General features: G+C 36.5%; 1 protein-coding gene across 1 annotated transcript in view; it reads left to right on the forward strand.

Annotated features, from left to right (window-relative positions):
* Positions 1 to 7,046: 7,046 nt before the first annotated feature.
* The window catches only part of LPIN2 (lipin 2), a 29,887-nt gene continuing 15,772 nt past the window's right edge, over positions 7,047 to 21,161 (forward strand). Inside the window, exons 1-4 of the mRNA XM_031066533.1 lie at positions 7,047 to 7,256; positions 9,659 to 9,754; positions 13,059 to 13,357; positions 17,378 to 17,485. Of these exons, the coding sequence (XP_030922393.1) occupies positions 7,065 to 7,256; positions 9,659 to 9,754; positions 13,059 to 13,357; positions 17,378 to 17,485 (695 nt within the window). The 5' untranslated portion in view covers positions 7,047 to 7,064. The remainder of the gene's footprint in view (positions 7,257 to 9,658; positions 9,755 to 13,058; positions 13,358 to 17,377; positions 17,486 to 21,161) is intronic.

The following is a 21,161-nucleotide window of genomic DNA, read 5'->3' on the forward strand; positions in this document are numbered from 1 at the left end:
AGCAGGAATTATATTTTACATACCTTATTAATATTAAGAAATAAAAGACAGGAGCGCTAACAAAATCTGCAAAGCTTATTACCTGCCTAAATCTTACCTTACTGCAGTGACACAATTTTATCTGTATTCTAGAAAAGCTGTTGTGTAAAACATTCTTATAAGCTTTGAAGAAAATAGTGTCCATCTGAAATACTGAACAATATTGAAATAGTAGAGATATCACAGAAAAAAGTCCCCAAATAAAATGAGGTCAGTAGTGTTGGAAAAGAAGCACTGACTTATGAATTTTGTTTCCATTTTGCTCATAACTGTATGTTTTATTCTATATTTTAATGGAACATACAGGATAACGGAATGATGAAAAGGAAGGAGAATTTGAGTGTGTCCAGTAATTCTCAATATTCTATGAAAATTCTTGTCATGTTTGCTAAAAAAACCCATTAGTTTTTCCTGTAAGATCCAGATGAAATATGAACTTATTCAATGTATAGAAAAGGACTCAGAGATGGTAGCAGTTCATTACAACCTTACTGCAGACATAGTAATCCCAACACTCAATTTAGGATTTTGTCATTGACACTGATGCAGTTTTGGATTTGAGTGTAGTTCATTAATCATTTTGGAAACCTACAAGCTATTTCACTGCATCCTATAACATGGTTCACTCTCTTTGCATCAAAGTCTTTTACATGAATTTACAAAACTTAGAGGAGGAATAGTAGTAGGACAAATAGTAGGAATAATAGTCCTGGATAATTTTTTTTAAGCTTGTAATTCAAGAAGCAATCCTCCAGAGTCTTCTGAGCAGACACACACAGTAACCCAGTGAGGGTGGGAAGGAGGTGCATGGGTTTAGGGTGGTGAGAACTTGTCGATGTTGAGGGAATATTGATGGTCCTCAGAGAATGTCTCTGACATTCTGGGACAGAATTGGTTCTTTACTACTTCTCTTCCTCAAGTTATTTCACCTATCCATTATTTTATTTAGATAAATTTCAGAATTCCTCAGATGAAAAATCAATTATTGTTCTGAGTCATGGAGCTAGTTATTTAAAAAGCTTGTATGTTTTGTCCACACACTCACATTGTACTGCTTTACAATTCTGTTTGAAGAAAGCAAGAAAATTTCCACAGGAAAACAAATGCTCATCTTGGTGTGCATTGGTTTTATATGATTTTTTAATAAACTTGACACCACGTCAATTGTCTCTTTGCTATTATTATGTAATTTCAATTTCAAGAAGGAGGGAGAAAAGTTCGTGAATAGCAGACCCTGAAATGTTGTGAAATTTGCTGTATCAAACATGCCTGGCTGCCCCAGTGACGCCATCAGCAGAGGGAGCAGCACATGGAGTGTCAGCAGGCAGTCTTGACTTAGGCTGAACTAGGACTTTGAGTGCTGCTGCCAGTGCTGGAGTTGCAACAGTGGGTGAAAAGTCTCCTAGTGAGCTAATGTAGACTTTGCTTAAGAATCATTAACCAAATCCCTGTTTTCATGGGAGCTTCAGCTCTAGTCATGTGATGTGATGCAAACCAAGATCATCACCTATCAGTGCAAACATATGGCAAAGTCAGCCGGTGTTGTCACTTATCTCTGAGAGTGCAAGGGGGCTGGGACATTTCAAGCAAAGCCTATGGGTGAGGGAGTTTCTGTGTGAGCTTTCTTAAAGAAGCACTTCCTTTTTACTCGTAATTCTGCGTGGGAATGTATACCAAGCAGTTTCCTCTAAGAGACCAGAAGGTTTATATAGTTCTTCTGCTTCTATGAGAAGAGAAGAAGTGCTGCTACAACATTTTCTTATGGAATTAATTTTTTCATTTACCTGTATTGTGGAAAGTTAGTTTTCTATTTTCTGAGATGCATAACTCAGAAAAGGATGTTCTTGAAGATGACTCAAATAGAAGTGATGTTGCTGCCCATGAAAAGGTTCCTTCTGGAATCTTGGTGAGTTTGACAGATTTATTGCTAAATATGGGTATATAATTTCCTATAACACAGTTAAAATATATAAAAATTGCCTGCCTATATTTAATAGTATGTGGAAGACTTTCATTAGGCATTCAACAGGCTTACTTTGTTTCCTGATTTTGTTCCATAAATACTCTGTGCGGTACTAGGAGCAATCCTAAGCCCCCAGTTAAAATCTTTACTTGGGAACAAAGATGTTTTTGTTGAGTAGAGCTGATGCTACAGTGGTCCTGTTTGACAGGGGGGGTCATTTCCCCCCCAGTTTTTTCAGAGTACAAAATAGAAGCTAGTAAAACACTTGCTGAAAATCTTCTCTGCTTAAGGAAAGCTTCTGCCTCATAAATTTATATGTATGCAGATATAGGCAGTGAGATTAATTGAGGTTAACCGCTGCTCTGCATGTTTTTTATTTTATTCTGCCTAATCTCTTGAAACAAATACAATTTATTTGCTGTTTGCATCATGTGGCAATAGACATATTTGAACCCTCTAAATGTATCTCAAAATAAATGGAGTGTATGGATATCTACGCTACTGGAAGCTAAGATCTGCTTCTAAGTAACTTTTTTTTTGGGGGGTGATAGTTAAAATTCATGCCCTTTAAAGTTGTAGCTCTCCAGAGCAATCTGAAACTTTGCCTTTGAGTAATTTGCACTCTTTTTTCTCCTGTTGAGCTAGGCACTTGTAGTAGGCATGTTCATATGGCTGCGCTTGTATAAAAGGTGATGGCTTTAAGAACTCAAAACATGCAGTTTAGCATTAGTACAGTGGTTCTCCATATGCATAGAAAATACCTATTGTGGAAAGACTTTTGATTATATCTTGCACTTCTATGTGGATATTACTGAATAACACAAAAAAAAATGTTAAAGAAAACATGTTGGTCTAGTGGCAGCTACAATAACATCTTTGTTAGTGGTACAGAGATATAATTCCTATCCACAAAACCTCCTGCTCAGGTTATGCTAATGTAAGCATTTCATGGCAATGAGTTTTGAAACTTTGTCTTGTTTGTCATGTAAAGCATATCAGGTACTCTGAGGTGGAGTACTGTTTAATTATTATTTTTGAGAGCCACTGGTATAACATGAGGAAGTCAAACAGCGTATTCAGGGTTAATTTTAGTTGCACTGATTTGAGTATAAGTGGAGGCATTTTAGTTATTGAACTGCTGAAGTAGATATTTTTTATTTTGTATTTACTTTTATGCTCTCTCAAAAAGAAAGTTAAAAAACCAAAGCAGTTTCAGTTTCTGCTTTTGGCAGTGCAATGGCTTATTACCAGAAAAAAAATCATTTTTCATCATATGGCATAGAGATTCTTTCCCCCATTCCAATTACAGTTGCACTTACCTTGGTGGTATTAATTTATTCAGCTGTAAGAATTTTTGTAAACTAGGTAGCATTGCATAAATATTCAAAAATCAGTCTCTCTGAAGCCTCAGAAGTCACAAAGAATGTTTCTACTTTGATATACCTCAGGTATTCATAGCCTTTTAATTTGCTGTCTGAGAAGAGTAAGTAGTAGTGAGCTACATTAACCTCAGTTTTTATGCAGAGTTCTGGAATTTCACTGCATCAGGCAATGTATAGATCCTGGATATTGAAAGAAATAAAAGTTAAAAACTAAACAGCATTGTGAAGTATTTCTGCCTTGCCTTTCTTAGTTTGTCTTTTCCATCAGGCTTTTGTCCTGAATTTCTAAACTAGCAATCAGCATGCTTTTTGGGTTTTTATAGGAGGTTAGGAAGGCATGCTGCTCTCTGCCTTCAAGGCAGTGATATTTAAGAAATGGTTACTAAACATGAAACAAAGAGTATTATTGAGAAAATACTTTGTCTTACTGGTTATGCTGTGATCAGGATATTTCTATTGCATTTGCAAAAACTAACACAATAACATTTTACGCTGTTCCTTTCATGCTGTAGTCTGATTCTATACTTGTTCAGCACAAGTTTTCCAGCAATATACAATAACATCTAAGGAAAACAAACAAACCCAAGCAAAGCTCCAACCCATTCCTAGCCCTGCAAATGTTAAAATCTCCCAGCTGGGCTTCTATTGACATTTGAGATAAAACGGTGTGTTTCTCAGGTATGTAGTGACACTTCATTTCTATTTGATCGTTTTCTTGCTACAGTTTGAACTTTCTTATATAACAGGTTTATGTTGCAAAGTGAACCATTATGTTAAAAGCTGAATTGCAGCCTGGTAAGCAATAATGTGCATTAGTTTATTACCTTTATCTACTTTGGTTTACTTGCAATGTACAAAACAACGTTTACATTAAGACTTGGATCATAAAAAGCTACTTTCCTTATAAGCAATGTTTTAATACTCACTAGGTACAAAAGTTCATGACTTTTCCACATATAAGAGTGAACTGGTTATGAACTTTCAAATGTTTGAGGTTATTCAGTGTTATGTATGTTCATAAAAGTGGCTGTGCTATAAGCTATAGAAATGAAACTGATACCTGTAGAGGAGAGAACATTGCTAACAGGATACTTTTGCTACAGAAAGGCAAGAATATGTGTAAAATGGGTGAATGCTTTGGTCTTGTGTGGGTTGTGTGGTGAATTTCTATGGTCAAGTTAGCATGTATGTGAGAAAAACTAGGTTATTTATCATCTGAACTCAGTTCTTAGCAGAAGGTGTGAAATTTTGATCTTTTAAGAAGTCACTGCTTAAATCTTAGAGAATTTCTTGCTAATGCCCACTTCCTAAGTCCTGTTCGCTGTAATGAAATACATGGAATGGGGATCCTGTTAAAGACTTTTATTCCTGATTGTGTCAAACATTTATTTTAACAAATGCTGTCTCCTTGGTGACACAAAATCAACTTTTCTTTCTAAGCTGACACTGTAGACAGCTCTTGGAAGCGGCCAAGGTAGAGCCATGAGTGATAATGATTATGCATTAAAGATTTTCTTTTTTCATGAGATTAAGTTTAAACATGGCTGTCATATTAGGTGAACATGAATGGCTTCAACAGGAAAGCAGAGATAATGTAACATCTCTGTGTTGAGTTACAGTTCCGTGAGATGCAGCAAATACCTCACTTATCAAAAAGATGTTCTGTTCCCTGGCTCTTTTTTTTTCTTTTTCCCTAGCTCTCTGGTGCTGCTCAGGGCCTCATGACTCAGGTGTTTGTCATGTTCTGCTTAATGAGCAGATCTAACTTACTAACAACCTGCTGAAACAAACAACAAAAAATGGTAGACTTTTTCCAGCTGTGTCAGGGAGCTAAAATCAGCTCATTAAGAGAGTCAGATGAGGAAAGGTTGAAGTGAGACCTTCCCTCCTTAGCAGGAGTGAGCTATTACTTCACTATCAAGCAATCAGTTTTATAGTTGTACGTGAAGCTACTTACAGATGAAACTGAATTAATGACTAATGTTGGTAGAGAATCCATCCTCCTAATCTCATTACTCACTCAATGACAGTCTGTTCTTTTTGTCTTCATCAACAGACTACAGGGAAAAAATTCTCTAGCACGTTATGTAGCATAGTAATTCTGTGGATAATTTCAAGAGAGTGTTAAATCTGTATTGGAAACCCGCCACCTTCCTTTGTAAGTCTTGTGAAGAGGAGGGAATTACTTTTAAAAAACATTTATGCAGAGTTCTGGAATTTCACTGCATCAGGCAATGTATAGATTCTGGATATTGAAAGAAATAAAAATTACAAATTAAACATTAAATTAATATGATTCAGTAACATATGAGAAGCCTGAGATGGAGAAAAATGTTTTCATAGCTGCTGTGTGAAAGTAGTTTTAGATTTCTTGCCTGTTTACAATTCTGTCAGTATAGAGATGCCACAGAAGTGGTCACTTTTAGGTGAGTGTAAGATACCCTGTGTTACTGTAAGGAAGACTTGGGAGGCTCAAAAAAGAATAACTGATTATATAGACAATTAGATATAACAATTATATAGACAATTAAGCAGTATCAGTAGGAAGAACTGTTGTAATGCAGTGTGGTTTTGTTTAGAGGTATTAAGAAGAATCCTAAACCTTGTTCAATGACTAATAAAAATAGAAGTGCAAATAAGAAAAAAAATCATTGTAGATTTTTTTCTAGAAATAATTCCCAAAATAGTTTTTTTAAAAAATATATATAGTTAAGGCTCTTTTATGTGTTCAGTGTTGCAGATTTTGCTTCTTTCTTTGTTCTCCTAAATATCCTTAACTTCAGAGGCTGCAGTTGCTTGGATGTTTTTTAAATGAGCTTGTAGCAGACTTTTGGGTGGGAGGCAGAAGATGGTAGGTAGAATAAGGAAGAGTTGCACTTAGGTTTCTATCAGAACATTTTCACAGTTTTCCCTCCTCTTCCTGTTCAAGCTTAGATGTTCTGAGAAATCTTTGGACTTTCATTTCTTATTAGTTCAAAATGTGTTCTTAGTCTGAAAGACTTGCAGTCATTCAGAATTCTTTCATTTACTTAAGTATTTGTAATGGATTAGGTAGAATTTTCAGTAAGTGATTCTGTGCTCTTTATCCTGTTTACTATAGCATAATCTTATTAATGTATGCCTCTTTTCTCCCATTACATACTTTGATAATTTCTCTAAGCTGACTCAGCTGTTTCTGAAATACAGAGCTGTAAAGGAAGAGTTACATGCAGTATGTTCTACATACATTTTCCTGACTTGTAAGATTTTTTTTGCATCCTTATGTACAATTATCTCCATTTTCCATATAGGATTGGTTGTATTAAACAGGCAGTCATCTGGAGAATGAATTTTTGTTTTTAGCTTATCTGAGTTATTAAGCATCACTTAAATCTAGGCTTTGAGGTCTAAAAATTACATCCTTCAGAATTTTATTTGAAGTATTTAATTAGTCATAGATTCAAGTTGATAAAGCATTAGCATGTAAGTTTTATAACTCTGAATACTTTTAGTAATATGAGGATTTCCTCAAAGTTCTGTTGATTCTTGAAAGCATTTGTATAAAGCTTGTTACAGTAGAGTAATTGATAAATGACATTGCTCATCTATATAAATGTTTATTAAAAATTAATTCAAAAAAACCTACTGTGTTTTAAGTTTATTTACTTTTTTTTTGTCTTTCTCTCCCTTAGTCTCAGACTATGAACTACGTGGGGCAACTTGCAGGACAAGTCCTGGTTACTGTGAAGGAGCTGTACAAAGGCATTAATCAGGCAACCCTGTCGGGATGCATCGATGTCATTGTGGTCCGGCAGCAGGATGGGACATTCCAGTGTTCTCCTTTCCATGTCCGCTTCGGGAAGCTTGGTGTACTGCGCTCTAAAGAAAAAGTGGTGAGTTCAGAAAGTGGGTCAAAACAAAGTTTTGAGGACCGGTTCATTCCTTTTTTCCCCCCCCACTGCCTTCTACCCCTCCCTCCCTTCCCAGCTCCCCACATTCCCAGTTAGCAGGCCGGTTTAGTCCAGAACAGTTGCTCATAAATGCTGTACAGGGTGGTGGTTTTAGAATGCAAAACAGAACTTCTTGTGGTAATCTAAGGACTCTGCAAAAATGCTGTGAAAGAAAAACTGTGACAGCTCTGAGCCTATGCAAAAAGACAAATACCAATATATAGACTTCACAGTTTTAAAATGTTTACATGGGGCTATTTGTTTACTTATCCAAGTATGCTGGGAAAGAAATGCTTAATGTTATTTAACTGATCCCTGATGTAAGCAACTCTTTTTGGAATGTCTGAAGGACTAACAGAGCATATGTTAAGTGTTGGTGACCTGTTATAAATATTGCTCCTTGTAGCTGTGCTCAAGGCTGATTTGCAATGAAAAATGCAGTTATTAACATCCACAAGCAAGTGAAAACTGAGACTGAAGCTTTGCTCCTTTGTGGGTGTGTTTGAAAGAGAACCTGATACAATTTCCCATCCAGCCATTCTGAGATGGTGCTACCCAAGCAGATTGTCCTTCCATCCCCTTCCCATAGGCTTTGTTAATCATGCCAAGAGAGTGAGTTGGGTTGGGTTGGCTGGAAAATTGAGCTGTTGTAGGGGGACTTTACTATCAGTAAGGAATACTGTGTCTGGCATGTGGGTGTGCTACCAAAAGATGAATTGATTTAAAGACATAAACTCTCAGGATTATATTCTGCTATTTTAAGGAGGAAAAGGTGATTGCAGGAAGCTACCCCTATCTTTATATTTTGGTTGTAAAAAGGGAATAAAATGAAACTGAACGAGCGATTAGGTCAGGGCATTTTTTTGTTAAAGGTCAATAGTATGAGTTACATGCATTAAAGCTGTATGTTTGTCATAGTAACACAGGTGGGTAGCAAGTTTTGTGTTTATTTTTTGTTTGATTTCCCACTTGTTGGTGTTTATTTTAATGAGCTTGCTGATGACAAAGAACTTTTTTACCTTAACAATTTTGTAACAGATTACATTACAGTTTTAAACAGGGTACAAAAGAGGTGGTATATCTCTACTTTTTCTGACATCTAGGCAAGTGAGATATGCTTACAACAAGAATGTCTGAAATTAGAAGTTGTTAAATGTCTTTATACACTTCTGAGTAGCTGAACCAAATTTGAGTGGTTTTTAGCTTCTGGATACCTCTAAAAAGCTGTTGAGTAGTAGAAACATCTACTTTTGGTACCTGTTGTACCAGACTGTCAGTGTAATTCTCAGCTTTTGGTTGTGTAGATGACTGCTGCTCCTTGTTTCCTCCATCTTGGGAGTTACTGTTCACACAGTTCTTTTCAATAGAGTGTGTGTTACTGCATTGTGGATGCATTTTTCTCTGGTATGTTATGAGGCCAAGATCAATTTGTAGTCCCAAGATGTGTGGGAGCACAAAGTATGTGTATCTGTGCTTCAACTTCAGGTAAATATGGAGGTCTCCAGAAATCAGTGGGAGATATAGGTACTGAACTCTGAGACATGTTTGTATGTCTAAACCAGTATAAAGCAAAGGTGAGTTTTTTTAAAGTCATGTTGCTGAATTGGAAATACAAGAAAATATTTTAAAAATAAACAGTAGTGAAATATATATGATTTTCAGATCAAAATCAGTCTGTTATTGTGGAGAAAAAGAAAAGTGGTTATCTTAACAATTTGGGTATAGTCCCCTGCATGTTTGGTTATTTACCAGTACCAATACTGGGTTTTCTTGGCTAAAAAGTACCTTTTTAGTACAATAAAAACATTATTCTCTGATGACAACACTATGGTTGCAGAAGGGTTGTGGCCCTATGTCATACCCCCATAAACTCATGAGCAGGAAAATCTGAAACACTAACTTGAGTTGCAGAAATAATTGTGGCAAGTCTCTTATCACTTTCAGACAAAGCCTGCCTCCAGGAGGCCTCCAGGTGGAACTTCTGGTGTTCAGGATTCAGATTCATACCAGGTCCCAATTCAGATTGAGATTTAAACATCTGAGCAGTCTCAGTCATTTTTCCATCAAATAAAGACTATATCAATAATTGTACTAACAAGATTCAGTCTTTATAGCAAATTTTTTTTTTTAATTATTTTTCTTGTGGGTGTTAGGCTCTCTGCCAGGAGCATGATGTATTTTGCAGGTGAACAAATTAAAGACCATTATGACAGACTTGTGTCAGAAACAGGAGAAAGGGGCACCCTTATACAGTGAAACAAAGTTTACTCTCAGAGCTAAGTGGACCATGAGGTCAGCACTTTCCCCATGAGGAATTACTTACAATAAATTGTCTCTTTCCACAGATTGATATAGAAATTAATGGCGATGCGGTTGATCTGCATATGAAATTGGGTGACAATGGAGAAGCTTTCTTTGTGCAAGAAACTGAGGAGGAAAATGTAAGGACTTTGTGCTTCTTGATGGCTACAATGTAGTAATAACATAGCGATGGGTTAAAAGTGCTTCATACAGTGTTGTCAATATCCTTACTTCTGTGAAAGCTAGATTTTCTGTAACTGAATCTTAACATCTCTCTCATATGCTGCCAACATGTTGATGCTTTGTACAATTCTGCTGCCAGTAAGAATAAAGTAACTAATTATTTTCATTAATTAGAGCATTATTTGGAAGATATGCTGAAGTTTTCTTTTTTTTGTTTTAGATAATTCATTCTTATTGACTGCAGTTATTCTGATTGCCGTGTCTTACAATAATTTTTGCTTTGAGTTATTACAGCTTGTGCTGCTACTAATAAAGGTAGTCTGTGTTTTGGGCATATTTTTAATTTGCCTTACAAATTTTAGCCTAGTTTTTCACAATTTTATTTATGAAACTTTCACCAGGTAACAGTAACTTCTTTGACTTGAGAATTTATTTTGCAAGAATCTTTTGCAACTGGAAGCTAATGAGCCTCTGAAAAACAGGAATAATGGTTCATTTTTACTCTGATTTCCTAAGGATATGGGAGATATGTAATTACAGTATTGGTCAGTCCTGAGCATTGCTTTTGAATCTCTTGGCATTTTTCAGCAAGTCTGAAGGAAAGTAGTTCTGAACACAAGGTTCCAAAAGGTTTAATGAAAAATAGTCAGAAAAGAGAGGAAAAAAAGTTGTCTCAGAGAAGTGAAAGATAAAGCATTAATTTCCTGTTTATTAGGAATCAGTCTTTCAAGGAAATGAGATTGATCCAGTTTTTAGTTCAGGGTGCTACTTGTTTACTTTGGGGGATCGGAGGAAGCTCTCATATTGAAAGGAATTAAATACAATTTAAAGTGGAAGGAAAAAATAAGCATTAATACCCCAAATGAACTTGGGGTAGGGTTTTGTAACACCTACACCAGAGGAAGATTGGGTTCTGTGTCAGTGTACATTATGATTAAAATAAAAACTGAAAGCAGTTTTTTACAGGTCTGGGCGGTGTCAGACATTGATGGGAACTGATCAGTGTCATGACTTTCAGAAAGGAAGGGTGATAACCACTGCCTTTGTCTCCAGTAGAGTGTTTTAAAGGAGCTATTGCACTTGCATAGTCCATTTTTATTTATAACATGAGTGTCTTAACTGTGTATAATGTGTTCTTGAAAGCTGGTAACTCATACTGATAATATAGATTAAATTTGTACAAAGCAAAACTGAGTTGTTTTTACTGCTTTTACGCATTTTTTCCCTCTGCAACTGATCAACGTCTTTGTTTGCCTCTTGAAGCTCTGCTTAAGGGATAAATCACAAACCTCTCATTGATTTCTTTTTTTTGCCCCTTTGGGGGCATTCAGAAAGGTCCTTTAAGGGATCAGTCTTAGCATTTTTCACATCCAATCAGAATACCACTCACCATATAAATACTACTATCCATGTAAATCAGGACAATTTTCCAGCCAGTTTTCTTTTAACTTTTCCTGAGTGTTTTTTTAAAATTTATTTTGTTATTCTTGGTTACTTATCACTAATTGTGCGGAATATTAACTTCAGTTTAGGTGTAGGCATTTGATTTCAAGGTTTCTCATAATGCAAAATCTGTGTGTCATCAATGTTGCATAAGGCTGTATTTTGTTCCCCTTTCTCCACTTCAGTCTACTTTACAGCCAATGGAACAAAATTTGTTCTGTAACTCTTCATTCAATGAAAATTTGAATTTAGTTTTAAATAGCAGATAAGACTTAGAGCACATCAGAAGTAGTATCAGTGCTCTGGCTGTGTCTCATCTGTGTTCCTGACTAACTTTCTGCACAAGAGTCCAGTAAAATAACAGACAACTTGTAATTACTTCTATTCTCTACCATGAAATTGAGTTCCGTAACTTTTTCTCTTCACTATGCAAATTCCATTCTCTTCTGCCTTTGTTCCATCTTGTGTTTGTCCCTTCAGACTAGGTGTCAGTGTCTTTTCAGTTTCTTGTTACAATGTAAATAAACCTCAGGCATTCCACAGCTATAGCTTTTCCTTCAAAGGGCAGGGGGTTGTAATTAGTTGAGAGTTAGTTGTTTGTATGTTGGTTTTAAGGTGAGTAAGTTATAGTTGACTTTTTCTTTTTGAAAGATACTTTACCCACCTTTATAATTTTGTGGGTAACACTGAACTGAGAGGAGAGGTAGGCAGGTCAGAAAAAGCTACCACAGAGAGCCAGCTTGGCAGGCTGGGAGACTGGACCAACAAGATTCACACCAAGGTTTAACCAAGATGCACATGCAGTCTCACGTAAGGCTTGGGAGTGTGAGCTGGCACACACAGCAGTGCAGGCTGGATCTGACTGGATGAAATGCAGCTCTGTGTCACCTGGCCAGCAGCATGCCCAGGCTGCAGTGAAGGCAAATGCATTCCAGGTAGCATCAGCAATAGCACAGCCAGCAGGTGAAGGGATATGGGGTTGTCCTGCTCATCCTGGTGTGTGTTAGATCAAATCTGAACACAGTTCTGGCCTTGCCAGTTCAGGAGAGACATGGAAAGTTGGAAAGAGCCCAGTGGAGGGCTGGAGAAATTGAAATAGGAAAAAAGACTTCCTGGACCTTATTCTATTGAGCCTAGAGAGGATTCAGGGGAATCTAACCACAGTCTTGCAGTGCCTACAAGGTAGTTACAGAACAGAGACACTCTCTTCACAAAGCTGTCTAGTCATAAGATAGAGCAGAGGTCGTGGGGAAAATATCAGCTAGATATAAGGAAAAACCTTCTGTACAAAAGCAGGAATAGGCTTGCCTAGAGAAGTGATAGACTCCCTCACCAGAAATACTCAACCTTTGGCTTGACAAGGTCCTGGATAACCTAAGCTGAGGCCCTGCTTTTGCCAGAAGATTGGACCAGATGGTGTCCAGATGTCCCTTTCAACCTGTACCTTCCCATGAATCTGTTTCAAAATAAACAGCAGTGGATTTAATTAGCCTTTTTTTTATTAACACATTTAATAAGCCTGAAACTGGCATGCTCAAGGCAGATAACTTCAAAAACATTCCACTGACTGGTTGTTTGCTTTGCTGGCAAAATCAGTTGTTTGTGCCTGAAAACTGTAAGAATAGTAACATGCATTTTTCTGAACTTTTTGTAATCATTCTTGTGATGAACTTGGTTCCTTTCTAGATATCATCTTCATACCATTGGGCGTCTTTGTGTCTAAATATAGGTACAAAGATTAATCTGTAGCTGACAACTACCCTGTGTGCACAAAAAAAAGCAGAAAAAAGTAGCCTTTTTTCTTTTTTTTTTCCCTAGGAAAAAGTTCCTGCTTATTTGGCAACATCTCCAATACCCACTGAAGATCAGTTTTTTAAAGACACTGACAGTCTTTTGAAATCTGGAGAAAATGAGAGGACATGTGCAAACTCAGAAATTCCACATTCTGGAGAAACAGAGACTGTATTCACCCCAGGTTCTGTGAAAAAGAAAAAAAGAAGAAGAAAGAAATACAAACAAGATAGCAGGAAAGAAGACCAGATCTCTTCTGCTGGAACTGAAGACATTTTTGAAATGGAAATAAGCTCAGATGATGAGAAAAGTGTACAGCCCCTAAGGTGAGCTCTTAGATAGTTGCTGTTTTCACTGTTACCACTGGACATTTAAAAGGTGACTTGTTCATTTCCTCCATGCAAGTATTGCACAAGATATAGTAGGCTCTGCCTACCAAACAACAAACTGGTATCTTCCAAATCTTCACAGATTTGCCTTAAAATTTGGCCTTTTTTTAATGAGCATGAAATGCAGTTAAGCCCATTCTGGTGAAGAAGTGTTGCCATGATCTGTTGTGAGTGAGAAAGTTTCAGTGCAATTTCTCTGATGAGGCAGAGTGATCTTCTGGTGTCTGGTAGCCTCTAGATAGACTGCAGTGTGGAATGCCTGTAAGCCTACCACATCTGAATTTAACTTCTCTGTAACCTGAAGTTTACCATGGCAGCTGAAAATTATATAAATGACTGGCTCTTTATGTTAGTAAGGAGAATTCCTTATACGTGAGTGAAGAAGATGAGGAGGGGGAAAGAGGAAAAAAAAACAATCCTGTATTTTGAGGTGGATAAATTCTTAGTAAAGGGGAGCTTGTGCTAAAGTGGTAGCACATACTAATAAGCTGAAGAGCTCTAATAGGGTAGGATAGGGTAGGAAAGATTAAGGTTGTAAATGAAAGCTATCAAGCAAATAAATGCTTCAAATCCAGGAAAAGCCTATTCATCAGGACTTGGTTTTCAAGAGAATTAGGTGTTTCACTGGATGGCATTGTTGTTAAATGTAATACTGGCTGAATAAATTCAAGATCAGGTATGGGAATTGAAAGAATGTTTTGATGTAAGAGAATAAAATGCAACTGAAAAAATTCTTTCAGTATGGATCTTCAAAGGAGTCTCAAATTTAGTAAGTACCAGACAAAATGGTTAGTGCAACAGGAAAACATGAATCTCTTATCATACCTATGACCAGTAATACACAACAAACAAAATCTGGATGTTAAAGTGTTTTTTAGAGTGTCTGTGGCTTTCTTAGTTAATTTGCCTTATTTTATTAGTGTCGTATTTATGTCACTGAATTGTCATTTAGATATTCCCTGCTCTGTTTAAGTCTTGGCATTTGTTTGGTTTGGAATTTTTTTTCCTGTTTAAGTAAAGGAAGACCTTTGCTTAGTCTTTAGCATGCAGCTATTAAGACAACAATAAACTTGTCATAGTAAAAACCATAAAAAATAAAAATAACTGTCAAGTACAGGAAGAGAGAAAATATAACCCAATAATTGTTTGTTCTTTATTTAATGTGTCATTACAAGTGTATGAAGTATTTAGAAATGTCATGTAATGGCTGTAATAATGGCTGCTTTCATCCAGTGTTTAGGATTCAGATTCTATTTAGGATTCAGATTCTATTCTAGCAATTATCTTACTTTGTCTAGAGGTGAATAAAAATGGTGTGTTTGATCAGAATGTTGAATGTTTAGTCATAGCTGAACAGACCCTGGTGTTTTCATCAAGTTTACTCTGGTTTTACTTTTTCTATTCTTTATAATGAAAGTTTGGCAAGGCTTTTTATTTCTAAACTTTTTTTTAATGTGTATAAGCAGAAACAGCAGTAGAAGTACATTATCAGACAGGGCGTTATAAAACAAAAAGATGGTTTTGTAAAAGAAGGGTGTTTTCTTGTGAGCAGCAAGTAAATGAAGAACTGAAACAAAAAAAAAACTTTGTAATGGTGAAGGCCCAAATACATTAGGTTTGTAGTTCTGTGTCAGTTAGTCAAGTTTATATAAACTCATTTCAGTGGGCTACCAGGGCAGGAAATAAAATGCCTTGCAACAGGCATGCTTTTGTTTTCTTCCCAGCTGAAGATAAGGTTGTGAAAAAGTGTTTGTAAGTTTTCTCTTCAAACTCTGTGGGGGTGTAAGGTGGTATCAGTAGTTTTGTTTGAGGTTATGTTGTTTTGGTGGGTTGTTTCTTGGGTGGTTTTTTTTTTTAGTTATAAATGTGGGCTCTGAAAAGGAGGACGAAAGATAAGAAATTAGAAACTTAACTGTTCTTAGGCATGGCTTCAAGTTTCAAAGTGAAACTAGGAAAGGAAAAAGGGAGGCTGATGTTTTAACAGGAAGGTCAAAAATTCAGACACAGGTGCCAGTGATAATGTCTTCTCTCTTTGGTTTTTTATAAAGCAGAAAACAAGCTGTTTCCTGTTTCTTGGGAAAATTTATTACCAAGTGTTTATCAGCTTTTTTCAAAGTATGTTCTTTGTCTTTTCCAGCTATGATTTAAATATGTTAGTAATGCTGGACTTACGTAAAATAATATTAGGAAAATTGAGATTACAGTATGTACAACTCAAAAATAGAGGACATTATTTCTCCATTGCTAAGGATGTTAAAGGGTTAAAGTGGTTATCTGTCTCTGAAATCGTATACATTTATTTAGACTATATGTAAAGTGGACAACAAGGAGAGGATGTGGTAGTGCTATTTATAAATGTTGCAAAATAAATAGCTTAGAGTTGATAGTGCAGCTTGAAGTTACAAGCTGATGCATACTGATTTTTCCCCTTATATTTTCAATAATCTTTGACTACATTTAGATGTTTAACTTTTGTGTTTATCCACTTACCAGTTAAATTTGATTTTTTGCATCCTTTGTATGAACCCTTCTTGTTGCTAATTTTCAGTGAATAAAATTTGTTCAGTACCACCCATGTGTCATCCTGCCTCCCTCCCCACTGACATAAAGATATTGAGGACCTCTTTGATTTTTTTTTTTGTGTTTACTTAGTTGTTCAATCATACTTTTTTTTCCTTCTCTGGAGATACTTAGTACTGCCGAAAAAGATAGCATGAAACACGTTTTTGTCACACTTAGCTTAGTTTATAAATACAAAGGATGTACAGTCTCTGCAGTTCTCATCTTAAGTCAGGCAGCATCATCAGGTTGAAGAATACTACTGCAGAATAAGAAGTGGAGCTAAAAAAACCCCACTTTTTTAGACTTTAGCATTTACCATAACCTAGACTGTCTTCCAAATGAAAGACTTGTGCAAATGAGGTAGATCACTGTAACTGCTTAGTGTCTAATTGAGTAGGCATGCAAATTCTAAATATTTACACATTTGATAATAGCAGAATGTTTTATTTCCCCCATCCATAAGAGAAATAAGCATTAGCATTCCAAAACAAATCCAGTGCAACTGTGCATTGGAATAAAAATAGTTTTTTCTTTCATAATAATGGCTTAAAATAATTTCTGTTGCATTTTGCACTCAAATTCCAGTCATGTCTTCTTTGTATTCTTATCTAGTGTGTAGCCATGATGCCCTTGATCTAACCTGAGTCACATTAGTTGTATCCTGAGAATAGGTATTTATTCAGTTAAATTCAGAAAGCTGTAAAAAGATCTGAAGTACTTTATGATGGTAATATTTCAAGGGGACTTCTGTCTAATATAGGGTGTATGTCTGTTCAGTGGGCCTTACTGTTGGTTGGGTGTGGGTCTTTGATGTAGATATTGAGTAGACCTCCTAGTGCAAAACAAACCCCACTGTTCAGAAAAGTGCATTATTTTATCTCCTTGTTGTAGTTGATGTTAATCTGTAAGCTCCTGGGTAAGTTGTGATGCTAGAACCTACACCTGGTTTCTTACTGTTTTAATTTGTCAAATGTACATTGTCAAAACTAACCTTTCTAGTTCTACTTTTCCAGTGATTGTAAAATTCACATAGTAAAGTTCACTGTGTAAAAATTTATGTTCATCTTTGTGTTTTGTTAATATTATCTGCCTTTGTAGAGTAAAATCACTAACTGTTACTCGTGCAGTGTAGTATCATTTATGCTATTGTGATTTCTTCAGTATTAACTTCCAGGAGTAGTAGTTTTTAAAAATTGCAATATTTTCAAGTATTAATAATAGTTTTCAAATACTTTTAAAGTTATATAAAGGTGTCTTGCAAACAACAAATCCTTTAAACTCTACATGCTTACTTTTGCTCTTAGTTTTTTTTTAATAACGTCTGTGTAGTTTCTTTTACTGAATTAGTAACAGAAATTTCTTATAGCTGATTTAATGTCTTGTGTGTCTCCACAGAGGATCCTCAAATTCATCACCAAAGGGCGAAGAACAAAAAGAATCTTTGATTTATCATTCGAAAGACCATTACCCCTTATCTGATGGAGACTGGTCCCCTCTGGAGAAGTAAGTCACTTTGTGATGTCATCATTTGTGTAATGATGAGTAATTATTAAAAAAAAATATTACAATGCCTTTTTACTAATTTCCCCCCCATCTGTAATATTATCAAACTTGCCCAACTTCTATGATATCAAATGCAACCCTTGATACTAATTTGAAACTTTGGGAAATTTACAAAAGGTATTATTTCACTGTTAAAGAGAGAAAATACAGTTAACAAGATTCCCTCAAGCGAGGAAGGGTATGGAAAGTTGGTATGTTCCCCATGATTCACCCTAGCATAAGCAGTACTTGATCTGCCAGAACACAAAAGTGATGAGTATGTTAAGGTACATTTTACTGTGTGAAGTAATCCTAATTGCTCAAGGTAAAGCCAGATCCTGAAGCTGAATCATATTCCACTTCAGAACAGGGGATTTGCTGGAGTTCTGATCTTTCTTTGTCCAGAGATAGTGGAATCATCATCAGTTGACTGTGGATTCTTAAAAATGGCATAATACAGCTTCCCAGTTAGTTTTCAGTGACCAGGGCTCTTCTGTACATACATTCTTCAGTACATTCTGATGTTCATGCTATTCCTCTTGCATTCAGTTTGTAATTTTTCAAGGCTCACACTATGGATTTCACCAATCTAACCTCAATTTCTATATGCATAAGAAAGCATTTTGTGCATATGTGGTAGTATTTGAGGTAAATTTTGTACCTTTCCTGAACCTTGGACATACAGGAGAGGGCATACATGTCTCACATAGCATGATAAGTAGTATCTTGATTTATCTGAACTATTTGGCAAGTGTCTAGTTGTACTGCTTTTCAGTCTGATGGAGGAATCTGCCTCATAGCAGGTACATTCACAAGGTCAGTGAAGATTACAGCTTTCCATGATGGCCATTGTTGCTTGTTACCTGCTCAGTGCACAGGTACATGTCCTTCTGCATCAATAGGTGGTGCAGAATGGAAAAGTTCAACCTTCAGCCAATATTTTTTAAAATGTGTATGATCTCTCTGCTTCAGGTGTTTGCAGGGCTGTGGCCTCAAAATGTACCACACCATGCTTGGTGCCTGCTAATTCCCCCAGTGCATAGCTTGTTAATGAACAGAAGCAGTTGGACAGGAAATCCCATTATCATTCCTTTTTATGTTTTGGGCTGACAACCACATCCTCAATTACACTTAATGAGAGGCAGTTCTGAAATGTTCCCCAAAGGTTTGTGGTTTGTGACTGAAAAGCAGTCACAGTGTTTGACCCTTAGGACTGACGTGTTGCTGTATGGATTATATCTCCTAGATGACTGTAGCATGGAGGCTGATACTTGTTTTCAGTTTATAAAACTCTGAGCTAACACAGACTAGCAGGTTATATCTGGGAGAGATAATTCATGCATCTCTTCTCATTTTTGTGTTATGGGGCCAGTCTGCTCTAATAACTTGTTTGTGCCTCGTGTGAGGTATTTGGGCTTTTCACAGTTCTGGCGTTGTTTTTAACAAAAAGCCACCTAGACCAGGTTGCAGAGAAATTGGCAATTTTCCTTTTTGTCTTTGGGGAAGATGTTGGGTCAGGGATTCTCTGACAAAAGTCATCTAGGAGAAGAGAAATTTTGCTTTAAATTACTTCTCCTAAGCCATCAAAGAAAGATTTTATCATGTAGCTGTCGTACAGAGGAAGAGAAATGGGAGATTTTAATAACCTCCTTTTTGGAGATCTGAAAAAGCTAACTAACTTGTAGTTCAATTTGTTGTCTTGCTCTTCAGAACCCTTGCAGTGAGCTCAAGGAAGAAAATAGCACAAGTCCTTTCCATGGGGACACTTCTGTTTGCCCTACTCAGTGTAATAAGATGGAAAGCACCACTATTAACTATTTGATACCTAATGCCATCAGTATGCACTATTACAAGCATGGACCTTTTGGTTAAACACTTCTGCCTGAGAGTGACAGTGAAAAACATATCTTGAGGGAAATAGTATAGACTTAGGGTCCCAAAGCCCTGAAATATTCAATCTTTTGCAGGAACTGCTGAATATTAAGAATTAGACTTAGAAACAGGTTAATATTGTGCATAGCTTCCAGGTGACTTGTGGTGTAGGTGGAATAAATTATTTGACATGTAGGGAGAGTTAGTTCATGTTCTTCCTGAAAACAAAGGTGTACATGTATTTTCATCAGTGTGTCACTTTAAACAAGCCTCTCTAACTGTACAGAAAGTGTCATTCCTGTATGACGTTGTTAATGGAGAACTGAGGGGGAAAAGATCAGTTTTCTTTTTGTGTCCATGTGTGATGAAGGCTGGAAGTTAACTGAGATGACAACTCACCATTGTAGAGATGTTTAAATGTCCTGATATCTTGGATTTTTAGGATGTCCTCTCAGAGCAATATGAGGGATTCTTACTGTCTGGATTGTGATCTGTGTAATGTCTATTTTTGCAGTCTGAATTGTGATCACAGTTTAGTCCTGTATGATACTACAAAACCTGAGTTCCTCAAACCTTCAGAAAGTTTGATATATGGTGCTGAATTAGGTAACTAATCCTTGCAGGAATTTTGTATGGGAAAAAAAAATCCATAAATTAAATACCTGTAGGGAGTTACTTTAAAATTTTCAGTATTAAATCATTGAACAACCCAAATTAGAAGTGACCTCAAAAATTCATCTGGCCCAAGCTTTCATGGAAGAGGGAGCCTCAAAAAGATTGTCTAGTACCCAGATCAGTCACAAATCACAAGTGCAACAAGTGCAAAGACAAGTGTGCAGTTGTGTGCTGGGATGCCACCACCAACAAGCCGAACACAAGCTGGGATCTGTGTGGTTGGGAGCAGCCTTGCTGACCTGGGGACAGCAAGCTGAGCCTGAGGCAGCAGAGCACGGCTGCAGCAACAAAGGCAAACTGGATCCTGGGCTGCGTCCACTGGGCATTAGTGGCAGAGACCGAGATGTGATTATCCCTCTCCTCTTAGTGCTGGTCAGGCCACACATGGAGGGCTGTGTCCAGTTCTGGTCCCTGCAGTTTAAATTCAAATACTGAGGTTTGTTTATATAAACCCAAACCATAATATGTTATGAATGTCAAAGTGTTAAAAGAGCACTATTTCTATAATATGGAATATAATTGTCCTATTCAAGGAAGGGTAGACAAAACCTTGAGTTTCCTTTAATCTTTAACATCCTAAGTGCTAAAGGATTTTGAAATTGCTCCTTTCTAGCATTTTGTAGGGTGTTCTTCTGGCTAAAAAGTAATCTTGACTGAAGTAAATTTTAGAAGTCTGTTTCTGATTTATGGATAATAACCACTGTAGGAAAAACAAGATGGATTTTAAAGGTCATGTAGTCCAAACACATCTGAAGGAAGTTTCCAAGTAATCTCCTTTTCCTTTCCAAAGTTATCTTCTGAATGGTTTTTTCCCTGCACTGGGAATTGATGTTGTGCACTTGTGAGTTATGTTTACAAAAATTTTATTATTCAAGTCTCTGCGTAGCAAGCTGAAATGCTATATTTTTACAGAGCTAAGGAATTTGAAACTATTTTGTCTTACTTTTTGATGAACTTTTTAGTTTTTAGTTTTGTTCTTTTGTTTGAAAAATGGAACATGGGCTGAAGGGAGAGCTATTCCTGCACTGCAGATGCGGTGGAGGAATCTGTTTTGTGTGATCACTATGTAAGTCCTTTAATGTTTTTAATG

The sequence above is a fragment of the Geospiza fortis genome, unplaced genomic scaffold (assembly GCF_000277835.1).
Source record: "Geospiza fortis unplaced genomic scaffold, GeoFor_1.0 scaffold53, whole genome shotgun sequence".
Classification (NCBI taxonomy): domain Eukaryota; kingdom Metazoa; phylum Chordata; class Aves; order Passeriformes; family Thraupidae; genus Geospiza; species Geospiza fortis.